The 15,012-nt window shown below is 40.2% G+C and overlaps 1 protein-coding gene across 1 annotated transcript in view; it reads right to left on the bottom strand.

The window, feature by feature from the left end:
* Window positions 1-1,510: 1,510 nt before the first annotated feature.
* The window catches only part of cacna2d3a (calcium channel, voltage-dependent, alpha 2/delta subunit 3a), a 166,607-nt gene continuing 153,105 nt past the window's right edge, over window positions 1,511-15,012 (bottom strand). The window contains exons 30-37 of the mRNA XM_078253980.1: window positions 13,877-13,947; window positions 11,818-11,893; window positions 11,644-11,696; window positions 10,745-10,800; window positions 7,873-7,987; window positions 3,702-3,814; window positions 2,553-2,635; window positions 1,511-2,354 (exon numbers count right to left, since the gene is read on the bottom strand). Of these exons, the coding sequence (XP_078110106.1) occupies window positions 2,262-2,354; window positions 2,553-2,635; window positions 3,702-3,814; window positions 7,873-7,987; window positions 10,745-10,800; window positions 11,644-11,696; window positions 11,818-11,893; window positions 13,877-13,947 (660 nt within the window). The 3' untranslated portion in view covers window positions 1,511-2,261. The remainder of the gene's footprint in view (window positions 2,355-2,552; window positions 2,636-3,701; window positions 3,815-7,872; window positions 7,988-10,744; window positions 10,801-11,643; window positions 11,697-11,817; window positions 11,894-13,876; window positions 13,948-15,012) is intronic.

Below are 15,012 nucleotides of genomic sequence, written 5' to 3'. Positions count from 1 at the left end.
TCTCATAAGATACCTTCAGTGGTGTTTCTCTTACTCGCCCTGTCTTTGAGTGTCTCTTTTGATGGACCGGGGTTATAGGAGTGAACTGGCATCCATGTGAACATTTGTCTGCTGAGCCAAACATGTAAAGACACACATTTACATTTCCATAAAAACAGACAAGAAATCTGTCTTTTTCAATAGATCTTCAACACATTCAACCTTTCACGTTGTTTCTTTATTTATTACATTCTTTTACTGTTGCCTTTCCCTTTTCTGTTTTTAAAGTGTTAAAAAAATGACAATTACTGTTTGACATAACATAATCACACAAAGTCAACTCGCTGAATGCCCTTCTCACCTGCCTGATGTGCATGTATGAGCAGTGCAAATTCAATTCGGAAAAGAGTGTATTTTAGCATCTGCAGGGGTTATGTTTCCCCTACCAGTGTGTGGTGGGAAACAGCTTACAGAAAACAGAGATGAACATTTATCAGTCACAGGACCCGAGGTGGCATCAGGGCTGCCATTGGGGCAACTCCCCAGAAAGAAGATTGCTTTCCCACGTCTGCCTTTTGTACACACATTCCCATAACTCATCTGGCAAACAGGAAGGAATCACAAACCCATTTGGATTTGTGACCCAAAAGAGCTCCAATCCCATTATGCAGTGATAAATGACACACCAGCAAGTCAGGGAGTCTGGACCATAGAAAGAGGAAAGACACGATCAACTGGAAATGATTAGAGTACCACAGTTCTGCTCAAGGGATAACATCAGTGAAACAACAGAGAACAGATTAGACCACTAGGATGGTGATAATTACCTCCTCAGTGGCAGAGGAAGAGGGGGTTAGTAGAACTGGCTAGTTCAAAGGTGGGAATAGAGAGGTGACGAAGCATGTCCCGTTGTTGACCACAGGGACCTTGGTGTTGACATGGAGACCACAGCAGAGCGGCCTCTTGCCGGCACTGGTTTCTGAGAACCGTTGTTGGTATTTTTACTTACTGTTACTGTACGCACACACAAACACATACGACGTGTTGACATGGCACAGGAATCCTATTCTCTAATGGATGTGTATGTTTCTCAGAAAATGTCAAAGGAGTTTTGTGTCTATTTTCTAAACAAATACAAATGTATGTGGTGGATGTCCTTTGATTTCAGTGTCATGGCCTTTTTCATTGTCTCTCTTTGTGTGGGGGATAGGCCTCTGAGGCTTACACACGAATGACAGAAGAGCGAACCACCATATGCACTTATACAAATACATGCATGTGCACATGCACACACATTTCTGCTCATGTGGAGGCCAGAAAGCAGCCAAACATTTTTCTACAGCCAAATACTAAGAGCAGACACTGTATTAATCAGTCAAATCTGCCAACAACAATAGAACAGTCTATAAGGATGGGACCTGATGCTTCAAATTAACTCTATTGTTCTATTGAGCCCTTCAACAACATGGCTTTCAACAACAGCATACATTTTAAACATCATTTTATTTCAAAAGTACACAAACAGGACCAATATCGCTCAATAAGGCAAAGCTCAAATACTAACAACCACTCACGTCAGAGGACTCAAAATCTTATAGTCACAGTTTATGGGTACCACTTGCAAATCATAAATAAAACTCTTTTTTCTTCATATATAGACTAGAACTTATTTTCTCATCATGAAAAAAAGATCATTAGACAAACATTTTATTACAACCCCAGTCACATATAATCATCTTCATCTTCAGTATTATTTTTTATCTTCAGAATCATTATTGTCCATGAAAAGTCAAAGTGGGCCAGGGAGATGGTGAACCTGTCTTTCTCCACATGGGTGTTACGGCTCTAATGCCCAGTTCCAAGGCCAACTACAGACCCCAACCCTTAGCTGCTACCTGAAAGGACTGAACATAGTGGTGTGAGTGTCAGTGGCTTTTACTGGACCACTTGTGCAGTTTTTAAGCTACTGTGTGCAATGTTAGCATTCATTCTATGTTCAAAACTTTATATCTCCCCAAAAATCTCCTCGTGCAGCTCATGTGATATTGCTAAAGCACCGTAATGATCACTACTTAGCAGCTGTAATCCATTATCAATCCTTTCAAATACGTGTCTTGTAGGGATGTACCTCAGGGCTCGGGGCATAGGTGGAGAGTTGGAATTGGGCACAGTTTTATAAGGGGCAGGAGTGTTTTTCTCTGTGGCATCGTTGCGATTCTTTTGCATGCCGAGCCAAGCCGATTCAAGTCAAGTTGTGGAAGGAGAGGCGTGGCCAGCTCTGGTCACCTAGAGAACAGTGCCAGGAGGACACAAAGCAGTGTTGCTACAAGAGATGGGGTGAGACCCACAGCTCCTCCACACTCCATTGAGTTCTCCTAGAGAGAGAAAGAGAGAGAGAGAGAGAGAGCGAGAGAGAGAGAGAGAGAGAGAAGGGGGGGCAAGATATGGAATATTTTAATAAATCACAAAAGCAGAATTTGCAGCAGATATATTATGAAAGAAAGTACTAGAATAGTGAGTGATCTCTGTGTGTGTGTGTGTGTGTGCACTTTGTGTGTTCGTGGAGCAAATACCTCTGGGTGAAAAGGATGACAGGTATCTGGGCGCCTCCTGTCCTTTTGCATCTTCAACCTCTCGCACTTGAGAGATTCATTATGTGCAGCTGAAGTTAAGGCAATAACAGACTATGTGTACCCTCTGCAGGGTTTTTTCCTGCTGGAGTGTATGTCTTATTTATAATGGAATGAAACGCATGTTTTTGAGTGCACCACGGAAAGAGGTTTGTATGGCGGCAGTAATACTTTTGCTCACAGCACGGTGTGCACAAAGAGAAAAAAAAAAAGCAGTCTGAGAAATGTTTGATGAATTTGTTTTTCTAACCCAACACAATAGCAGGCTTTATGCTACAATAAGCACTCAACAACAAAATAAACAGTGGTGGACATGTATATACAGCGTGACTGTACTGCATAAAGTTTCAGAGAGCTGCACATTGTAGGAGAATCCAGCTCGGGTATGTGGTGACTAAGTTACTAAACTCTAACTCAACTCTGAGCTGTGTCTGCTATTGATCAGTATGCCATCGCAGTACGGGTCCAAACACATCACTGTGAAACAGACTTTTAGAGTGCTGTCTCAAAGCCTTCCGATCCTGACCCTCAAAAAGCTCTTATCTCTTTCATCCACAAAAAGGGTAATGGACAAAAAAAAAACTCTCCAGAGCTTCCCCACAAATTAAAATCCTCTCGCTATTTACATCCTGGTAACATTAATGAAAACACACTGGCTATAACTACAGTAATGTGACACTAGAACTCATGAGGTGGAAGAGACTAGACCTCTCCATTAAAAAACATAATCAGGTGATACTGTTTTTTTTCTCATTAGGGGGAAACAGCCTAATTGGAATGACTGCAACAAGCCAGCTGTATAAAACATTTAAGTCACCCTCAAAAAACATCAATTCATTTATTCATTATTCTTCTGAGTGAGTGCAAAATGTGAGCTGTGACAATTATTAGTTTTTATGGCTTTTTATCAAGTTTTCTGTCAAGGTTGTCGAGGTTTTACTGTAGCTGTTGATCTTTACATCCCTTTTAAATGTAGCTCCAAATCATCCTGGTGCCACATCCTCACAATCAGGATACCAAGAGACAATTTGCACACTGAATTTGTTTACTCAATCACCCACACCTCTCCAGTCTTTGGCCAGTAAAGGATATACATGATTTCGATGGGGTCCATGGTTATTGGCTCAAACATGCTGCAGTCACACTTGTTGTCCACCACCACCATGAAGAGATTACTGCTGGGGATCTGCTGGATCACAAAGGACCTGCCAATCAAAGCACAGGCAGCCAGAAACAAAAAAAGATGAGGAAGGAAGAAGAGAGAGAGAGCAAGGGAGGATTTAGAGTAGGACTGGCAAGTTGACAAGGCGCATGTGTATGATATACATTTCCATGTGTGTCAGAGGATTTGTGTTATGAGTGTTCACATTCTCCCCTGGCGGAGGGAAGATGCACTGAAGAGACTCCACTGGATGCATGTCAAGGAGATGACTTGTCTCACCGCCAGCTGTCAATAAACATACAGAGACATCGACAGACTCGCACTAAACAGACACACATATAAAGTATACACATACTTCTCTAACTCAATCCATCCCCTCCTCTTCCTCATTCTCTTCCCTACCTTCTTTTTTGTCTTTGTTATATACTCTCCAAGGCGAGCACCAATGAAGTGTTGCAGAATATAAAACACTCCAAAGGGAGACAAATGAGAACCACACTTTTGTGCTCATAGATTCCCATGGTTGTGTTTTACTGGCCTGAGAGATCAGGCCTCGCCTCGGCCTCCTGTCCAGTGATATATGACCGTGGATAAGCTTTATGAAGAAGAGAGGTCATAAAGATGATCTCTTCTTTCTGTCACCCTTTCTTTCTTTATCTCTTGCTTTTTCTCCCTCTCTCTCTCTTCTGCCACAGCTGGATGATATATTGAGTTTACTGTGAAGCATTTATCAGACACGTATGAGAACAGGCACGTGTGACTGAGTCGACACACAAATGCAGAAATACACGTTCTTAACTCTTGTTGGAGGAAGTGAGACAAAGAGGGAGAGACCTGATAGATCAAAACAGACCGAGGAATATCTCAGTCCTTACTAATTCAATAGCATGACCAATTTAATCTGACCACAAACAGCCTCCAATCCCTGAGTAGCACCAATCCACCGCACTCTAATACAGTTATCCCACTGTGACCAACCAAACCCAACCAAACCAGCCCAGCAAATAGGCCAAGCCAGTTCCAATCAGGCTGAATTAGGATCTGCTGATGTTTAATAATCTGTGCTCACTCCTGTACAGTGCCGGGCTGGCCCAGCTCAGCCCGCTGATAGAAAGCAGAACAAGTGTTCTTGGAGAAAAGACTTGCACAGCTGCTGGCCTTGAACATACCCAGTGCTGGGAAATGGAGCACTACTATGAAGGCACACATTTTGACACAAACAAGGATGTGTGCAATATGCATGGATACACAGAGACAGACATTCATGCATACTCTCTCTCACAAGCAAACAGACGGTAAAATCTTCTTGACATGGTCTCCTAGTGCTGTGGCTTTTAGTGATTTTGGCCAGCAGAGAAACAGACAACAAACACATCCAATAAGTTACTCTGAGAAAAGATGAAGAGCGACAGTGAGTGGCATAAAGATCCACAAAAAAAAAAATAAGGCCATCAAGAGTTAGACAGATGTATAGTATAAAGCTGATGTATTGTAGGAAAAGATAAAGACATACAAAGACTTGGTGACAGAACTTGTCTTCCTCTCAAAGTTCTGATAAACCTATCATACAATCTGTAGCTGAAGCTGAACACATTTGGATCACGGAGGAAAATGTTTTATCTTTCCAGAGTCAGCTGTACTGAAGCCTATTTTAGGGGTTACAGCTAAGATGATAACATTTCACAATACATTTTGCTTTACACATGCTTTTCTTTTGATGCAGAACAGTGGTAAAGTTTTTCTACATTCAGTATGTGTTTGTATTCAGTATTCAGTTTTGGTTAAATGCAATATTTATGTGCTATGTAGAGGATGTTCACATTTTCCAATGATTTAATCATTGCATAACTTCACCATAGCCATAACTGCATGCACTGTATGGTTTTCAGAAATATCTGTCATCACAGTTGGGAAGTTTGCCCAGTAATTACTGTGTGTAATTTAACAATTACTTATTCAATGAGTTGAAATTGCTCCAATAAAATCTCAACAAACAGACTGGAGAGTTTTCAGAGAAATGGTGTCATTTTATTTCCATTTCTCTCATTACCTTTGGGGAAACTGGGTACCATGATTCCAGTATTCTCTTTTTAAGCCTTTTTACACATTTCACATGATTCTAATATACAGCATATTTGGGAGGAGGTTTTAGAATGATTTTAAATTAAAAATACAAATGCAGCATAAAGCTTACAACAAAAGGTCCTGATTGAGTAACATGGACATTTTTTAAATAGAAAAATTAAATAAAACAATGTGAAACATGTAATCAAAAATGTCAGGGATTAAAAAAGGGGACTGTTTTCTAAGAAAATTTCAATCTAAAAATGTATATAATTATTAATTTAGCATGTAAAAAATAATCAAGACTCAACAATGGATAATAAAAATATCAAAAAACATAAAATCCCTTCAAAATGTATAAATGCTGGTCCCATAACGATAGCTATATACTGTACTGTATGTACTGTATACATATATATATAGCATGTTGGGAGGGACAGCATGATAATATGCACAATTATTTTAACAATACCAAGATTATTAGTGTGACCTGGGATAAAGAGACAGATGCATTTCAAGAATGTCTAACAGATGAAACCATGTCTACATGTCTGACTGTAGCGCTGAAGCTGTAGCTCATTGCAACTTTAGACTTCTCTGTTTTTGGGACACTGCTAGTCTGGGACAGTCGAGAGAAAGCAAAGGAGCATGTGGAGCAGTAGAATATATGGCCACGAGTATTGTCACTAATAGTCCCCTTGAAGACCTTCTCTGGTTAGAGACACGACACACTCTTTGTCGTAAATCTCATGTTACTGTCTAGAGAAGCTGGCTATATAGTAACGGAGGTTAAATAATCGTATAGAGCCACTTAACCTTTTATATCATTCATTAGATTTCATTGTTTCGTATGATCTGTCACTTCACCTATCAGGAAGTAATGGACAAATACAAATACCGACATCACATGCACACATACAGTCAAAATACAGTAAAGAGAAGTTTAACAGGCAAGAGCTTAGGGTATATTTCCTAGAGCATAAAGCACACACGTGTACCCATGAAAATATGAGAGAAAGGCCTCAGTCAGCCTGTAACGTAAAACAGATGTTTATCACCAATATCCTCTATTAGTAATATGAGCTATAAAATTCCATATAACTGAAATAAAAACTCAATTTTACTTTGTCAAATTCAATGTGCTTTAAAAAAGATTTATTTGAAGGCGAGATGTTGCTCAGAGCACATAGCCCTGCCCGCTAATCCCAGTCCTGGTGTCATCATTGGAGATGAGGCCATTCTTCTGTCATGCGTGTGTGGGTGGGTGTGAGTGTGTTTGAGATTGTGCTGCGTGTGCGTGTGTCTGTGCGTGCGTGCGTGTATACAGCATGTGTGTTTGGTGGTCTGACTGCATCCCCAACCGCATTTTACTCCTAGCACCCAGGGCAGTGGTTACCCTGCTGACCTTGTGGGGCTGTACCGGCAGCAGACACACAAGGAAAACACACACACACACACACACACACACACACACACACACACACACACACACACACACACACACACACACACACACACACACACACACACACACACACACACACACAGATTCTGAGCCTCCCTGGCAGTTCCACAGCTGGGAGCAATGAAGGGCCCATTGGAGGGATCCAGAGAACACCCCACAATTGCCTGACAGAAAAGCCCAAATTGTTAATGGGGACCACACTCATTTTCTCATTTTTAAAGGAAGCCTTTTTTTCCACCTCTTTCCCTCATCTCTAAATGCCTCGTATTTCAAACTGCCGGAGGAGAGAGTGAGTGTCTGTGTGTGTCTGTGTGTGTGTGTCTGATGGATCGCCCTGGATAAAAGTGTTTTAAGCAGACAACAAATGATTTAAATGTGTTTGTCATTACCAGGGATTATAGAGATACAAATATTTCACCAAGATGGGCGTTAACAGGATAATTCATTTTTCATTGTTAGCTTGTTTTATGGAGCGTATTTCTTATTGAACAGTAGACAGATATTTTGACCGTTGTCGTTGTTGTGTTGTTGCTATGTGTGTTCACATATGTCTGCATGTGTATGTCTCATACTTGATGCAGCCGTCACAGTCAACATTGCCCAAGTTCTCTTTGATGGTTCTCTCGGAGATAAAGGCCGGGTACTCTGTGTCACATGGTACCTGCATGGTCCGACCTATCCTCTGAGCTGGAGGGAAGAAGGAAGAGAAAGAGCGAGCGAGAGAGCGAGCGCGCGAGAGAGAGAGAGAGAGAGAGAGAGAGAGAGAGAGAGAGAGAGAGTCGTGCAACATCCATTTCAAAGGAAAATACATATTTAAAATAGTTATGCAAATAGATTGTAAGCAAACAGTTAAACACACCACACCCTTGTAAATATACAAGCTTGAAAGAAAGCAGCATTTCTGAACCAGAGCTGCCTCTTGTCCTGCTGGATATTTCCAGTGTAAATCTAGGCCAGACATTAATGCAACATTGCTTGAACTCTCCTGCCACCCAGAGGTTTGAAACAATGCTACAAGATGGAAAGGAGTGGGGAAGGCAAAATCAAAATCTTTCTATATGGTACAATATTTTTTAAAGGAGGTTTATTAAAGCAGAGGCCAATATAATCCAAATTTGCATATGGAATCTAAACAATACATGTGGTTTTATTTAAAAAAAATGTAATGGCACTTTTTTTTTAACAACACACACATTACAACACACACATTTCTAAAGAGGGTGGATTATGTGTGTGATTAGAATGGAGCAGTTTAATTACTGAATGTCAGCAGTGCAGCAGTATTGTGTAAAAAAAATAAGTGTGCGCGCAGTTGTATATAAACTATACACATGTGAAAAACACAGCCTACATGTATAAACGTCTGGGATTAGTTCAGCTTGAATGGCTTTGTAGATTGGGTTACGGACTGCTAAATTGGGGAGTTTCAGCTGTGTGTCACAGGCCTGTGTCTCTTTTGTAAAAAGATACAGAAAGTGCTGCTAAGACCTGAGGCTAGCCAGCTGTGAAATTGTCTCGACTGCTTGGCGAGCAGCGATGCCCAGCTTCACTTCACTCGGGATAAGAGTGTGCAAGAAAAGCATTTTATAGACTTTAATTTTTCTCTCTATCTCTCTCTCTCTCTCTCTCTCTCTCTCTCTCTGTCTGTCTCCCCCCCCACCGCCCCCCCTCTCTTACTTTCACATACGACATATTTTCATATTAGTTTTGGCTAGAATTAATACTGCAAAATGCTCAGTGAGGCTTTAATTTTAGACAGGCAAACAGTATTCAACACACCGTAAAGCATAAGGCATTACGGCTCATGCTCAAGCTTCATAGCTTGGCGGTTATCATACGAGAATGTGCGTGTTTGTGGAAGAAAGTGAGACAGAAAAAGAGAAAAGGAAAGACATAAAACCAGGAGGAGAGAGAAAGAGAGACAGAGAGAGAGAGAGAGAGAGAGAGAGAGAGAGAGAGAGAGAGAGAAGGAGAGACCCTTCTTACAGATTATAAAACCATCAAGTATAACCCCGTGGACACAACAAATACAAATGCACAAACACACACACACACACACACACACACACACACACACACACACACACACACACACACACAGAGGTCACTTGAGGCGATCTCATGTTCGGCCATTCATTTTTACTTTTTGGTTTTGGATTGTGCCTCTTTACTCTGTTTTTCCAGTGGTCACACTGACTGGGCCGAGAGGAAATGGAGGGGAGATGGCGAAGATGACGACTGGAGGTCAGTGCTGAGGACACTGGTTGTTTATTCTGTCCGCAATGAACTTTGTTCCATGTGAACTTAAGCGTTAGGACGAAAAAGTAAAAGTGTTTGCGTCAGTGTAGGTTTTCGTCTTTGGATTATTCTTTTAGAAATACCAATAAAACATAATAAAAAGAATAATGTCATACTAAAAGACGTTCATGTTTTTATGGGCAAATGCAAAATTACTTATTTCCCTTTCCTTTCCAAGACAGAAAAAGTTAACTTCAAAAACTATTACTAAAAACCACTTTTCTTTTTTAGAAACTGGCCAATTAGGTGTCATTCGAGGTTATGTCAAGGTATAAGCCTTGAAATGAAATGTAGCTATTAAGTTAAAAACAATTAGGTCAACTTTAGAAATAGTTGATGTTTGGGAGCTATGAGATCCCTAAGAACCTGTCTGTGTTCACAATGCTTTAAAAGTGATATGAATTGAAAAGAAGAAAATCCAGTTTCCCAGAAAATAGTTTTTTGGCATTTCCTTTGTTTGTTTTACAAAGGAAAATATCTATCTTTTTATCTTTCTGGAAATGGAAACAAATATTTTTGGATCTTTGAATGGAAAAAAAAAAAAAAAAAAAGTCATTTCTTTTTCTTAACGTTGAAAATACAAGATCATAACTAAAAAAGTACACAGACCCATATGACATGTAATTAATGGGTGCTACTATTGACAATCTTGGTTACAGCGAAAATCTTTTTTAGATGTAAAAAACTATATTTGTAAAAAATAAATTGAAAAGCATGTATACTGGTGCAATCATTTACAATCAAACTTGTACAAAGTTGTGTACACAAATGTAAAGTGAGAATATTAATCCTTATTCTTTCTCTAGCTGTATCATAATAGTTAGAGATAGAGATTATTATTTCAGGATCAGAATTATTTACAACTCTATTTACATCTAATATGACCATTGTGGCTATTTTCAACTTTAACAGACATTCAAAATAAATTATGATGGCCCATTTGAGCAGCTCTTACAGTACATACAGTGCTGTGTGCATCCATGAAGCCTTTGGAATGTCATGTACGTAGACAATGTTGTCATATATAAACTGTTATTACAATTTCAGTATAAGCTAAATACTTTTATATGAGTGTGTGCATGTGTGAGTTTTCTTCAGACACACAGGGAGAGCGAACAAGCAGATCACCAAAGAATGCATTCTTACCTTTCGCTGTGTGGTCAGAGTACCACCAGCCGCACAAGTTAAACTCCACCAGGAATCTAAATACGGAGAAGACATCGACCATAACAAAACACTCCAACACATGCTTATATAATACATACTGTAACACTCTCTACTGCATTCCAAACATTTTTGAACCACACGATAAAAATTTCTTAAGAACTACAGTCGGGAGAAATTGTATATTTTCACAGAAAACAATCAATTGAACTTTAAAAGCATTTATGGCACGTATATAAATCTTTCTCTCATTGCCAGTTATCCTATTGCAATTCCATTGTGTTTTTATGCCTCTTAGATGCCTCAAAGTTGTTCTGTCCATTTAACCATGAAACCCTTTTTCAAGAAGTGAGTTAAACGTCTACTGAGAATTCTCAATTGTTGATATGCCCAAATCTGACTCTTTTCATGCGGGTAAAGCAAGAAATTATCTCTGAACTTCAGTCTTGACTTGTCCAAAGCTTGTAATACAGGTTATCTTTTGTTCATCTCGTAATTAGTCCGTTTTTTTTATTCAGATGATTTGGTTATACAAAGACAAAAAAAATATGTATGCACTGTGACATGATGTAAAATTAGGACCTGACAACTCAATCTTCCCATGATGCACTGTGGTGACAACAGACCACCCAAAAGACTCTGCAAAAACACAAGATGGCATCACAGGAATACCCACGCTACAGGAAACATCAGGTAGCCATTACTGTTCATGATCACAGATGATCACGTCAATGTGCATGCGGAGACACACATAAACAAACATACAGTTTATATATAGCCACATACACACACACACTAACAGGAGAGGCCACCATACGAGGCCTCAAAAGCACATGTATGCAGCGAGCGCTATTACAGACTCACATACACAGAAGTCTTACATGACAAGCTCAGTCAGGATCCACTTCACAGCGGAGAAGAAAGCAAAGTAAGGCTAAAGAAAAGAAGAGAGAATATTGATCAGACACTATAAACACATAAAACGTGGTCCCAACTCTGCATCGCACGGAGCGCAAACAACAAGGTTGAACAGAATGAAAAAATGCAGTACTTACATCCAACAGTGTGTGTCCACTGTCACTGCTCTCTGAAAAAACCCAACATAGAGCCTGGTAGTCATACAAAGTGACCCTGAGTAAATAGAAATAAAAAAGAGAGGACAGATACATCAGAAATAGAGATAAAGTTAGCTAAAGATAGATAGAAAGTTTGACAAATAATGCATTTGTCAGGAAGATATATAGCCCAGATAAGGTGATATAAGTCTTGATTCACACATTATCTCTAATATTCCATGCCTGCGGGGCCTTTTGGACTGCTGTGTGGGAGCAGGAAGGAAAGATCCCACGTCTGCTTTACCTACGGATAATATATTGGATGGATGTGGCAAGAATGCGAAAAGGAAAGTAACTGAAAGCCGAGGGCTTCCTGAGAGGTTCCTCAAAGTAATGTAGGAAGGTGTGTGTGTGTGTGTGTGTGTGTGTGTAGATGATTTGGGGATATTGAGGGGGATATCAGAGGATTTAAGGGCTTAGTAGGCCCTGAGGGTGTGAGGTCTGGGTCTGTCTGGGTGAGGTTATTGAAGGGGTTCGTAACACACACAAACACACTGGACGTCTCTTTCTCATAGCCCATGGACAAGTTCCTATATACTTGACATGTGCATGTGTGTGATGTCTGAGTGGGCATGATCTATCCGCAGCCCTGGGCGATGCTTAAACCTCAGTCACAGTACCGGTGACACACAGCTCCAACTCACCGCCAGGAACCAATTAGTGCTAAGCCAGGCCACATAATGGTGTTACCAGCAAACTTTGACTAATGTAATGTTGTGTGTCGTTGTGTGTGTGTGTGTGTGTGTGTGTGTGTGTGTGTTTTTTTCATGGGTGTGTGACTGCTGTATATGAGTATGTGAGCCTTCATTTGCTCTGCATGGGAGCATACCATCATTCTCAATGTTTTTATTGATTTACCTTTCTATTGCTCGTTTAAAAAGATGGATAATCCAAACGTAACTCAAAATAATTTGTCCACATGTGTCTTCATCTGCAGCCTTGATGCTGACAGATAAATCCAAGCTGGCAGCTTGGTGTCGATTTTAAGTGGCACACTTAAAAACATCTTTAATGTTTTTTTTGACAAGACAAAAACTGTGCTGCAACTTAGAGCATTAATTCTCTACAGATGGCACTCGGTTAGGACAGATCTCACTGGATTCATTAGTGTTAAGATCCATAAGCTCTATTACTCATCATGCTCATACTTCACTGACACAAGTTCTATTATTCATTCATCATACGTCGTCCTTAATTTAAAACAATCCCTCATCATCCGACATTAAAGATTCATTGAAAGCACTTGTAGGCCTCTTTGTTTTTTACGAGTGGGACTATAAACTAAAGCTGTCAGCTTTTGAGTTTCATCCCTATGATAAACAGGCGTGGCTGTCACCTGATTTGTATGCACTGAGACAGCATGGCTAAAATCTCCTCACCCACATCCCAAAGGCACAACTGCAGTGTTGGAAATGTGGTTGTAAGCTTCTGCAACTAGATTCAACAAATATTAGACCATACCAGTTTGACTACACAGTCAAACTACAATATGTGCCTGTCTCTGTCTGCTTCTCTGTATTTCTTCTCTCTAATACTGGGAAAGTTATCCTCCCGGGTTAAATTTCCAAATTAATTGCAGAAAGTCACCACCCACTGCTCCTGGCATTTTCCAGAAGACACAAGTCTACAACAAGCAGTATATGCCTGAATGTGTCTATGTGTGTGTGTGTGTGTGTGTGTGTGTGTGTGTCTGTGTGTGTGACTTCAAGTTTCTCCTAATTCCTTCGTTTCAGGAAAAGATTTGCTGTAATCCCCTAACGGAGAACTCTGCTGAGCGAGGGGTCGGAGTTCAGCACTGAATAGCTCAACACGATTGGCCAAGTTAAAAGCTGTCAGTGCGAGGTGGGACGTGCTCTCATTCTGTGGCCTGCCTGATATTATGCCCATACATTTACACACACATTCATACCTACACTTGTGCTGGCACATATTATAAGTACACACTATTACACCCACACACATGTGCAGTTTGAAGTTGTTGGAGCAGTTTGATACTTACCTCTTGAAAGAGCCCATCTGCAGAAGCTTACTCATTACAGCTCTCTCTGCTTCTCCAAAGAATTTTCCTGTCTGAGAAAGAAGAAAAAAAAATATATATATATTTTTTATAAAAATGTCAAACTAACATCCCCTTAAAACTATGTGTTTATAAGAAGGTACAGGTACAAAAGTGGACACATGTCCAGATCGGATTGGATGCGAGAAACCTTCAACTGCAAACCCTAAAGCATGCAGACACAACCCATTGCTACATGGTCTGTGGGATCACTCCTTCTGCTCAGCTAAAAGACCAAGAGGCCATGGCCAAAGAGAAAAATCAGTGATGCAAACACACTTTTTAGGGACATAGCTAGGAATAAATCATCCACACATAAAGCTTCCCAAAGCCGGTCATTACTGTTCTGATAGTCTGCAAAAAGAACAACCACCTTATCTTTGCATTTAGCTTATTAAAAACTGTGTGCCATTTTCCACTGCAGATTATCTTTGGAAGCTCCCCCAACCTCTCCCTGCCTATAATTTTCCTAAACACAAGGTGACATCTTCAAATGTATTGTTTTGTCTGACATTTATTTAGTCATTTACAATAATATGGATCTTAACATTCAAGAAGCTTGATAAATCAAAATTGTTGTCCGTTTTTTGTATTAATAAATTGTTTCAACAAACAGACCGAGGTGATTCAATACCCCTGACATTCATGATTGTTACACAGTCACAGGGCTGACCTACTGCCTGTCCAAAGTGCACCAAGTCAGCTGATGCCACAAAGGCAAAGCTATCAAACCATTAGCATCCATTAGCCACATCCGACACAGGACTGGGAGGGTGAACTACACCCTGCATTCAACAACATGAAATTGCCTGAAATGACACAGCCTGGTAGATCCTCCAGCTCCAAACCTACTCAAGACCGCTCACACATTTAAAGTAATACAGCATTTGGACCGATCATATTATTGTAACCTTGCTGGTTGATTACATTTTTCTCTACTAAACAACAATGAGATGAAACAACTTGACAAGTGGAACCCTAAATGCTCCATCACATCTAAATTAAGATCAAATAAAAAATGGGAGCTGGCAAGTGAGAGACACATGAAAAGGACATGCAGAGGAAGAGAAGGGCAGTGA

This window comes from Sander vitreus, chromosome 7 (genome assembly GCF_031162955.1).
Source record: "Sander vitreus isolate 19-12246 chromosome 7, sanVit1, whole genome shotgun sequence".
Taxonomy (NCBI): domain Eukaryota; kingdom Metazoa; phylum Chordata; class Actinopteri; order Perciformes; family Percidae; genus Sander; species Sander vitreus.
The sequence above is the reverse complement of the archived record's forward strand: the minus strand, read 5'-3'. Positions and strand labels throughout refer to the sequence as shown.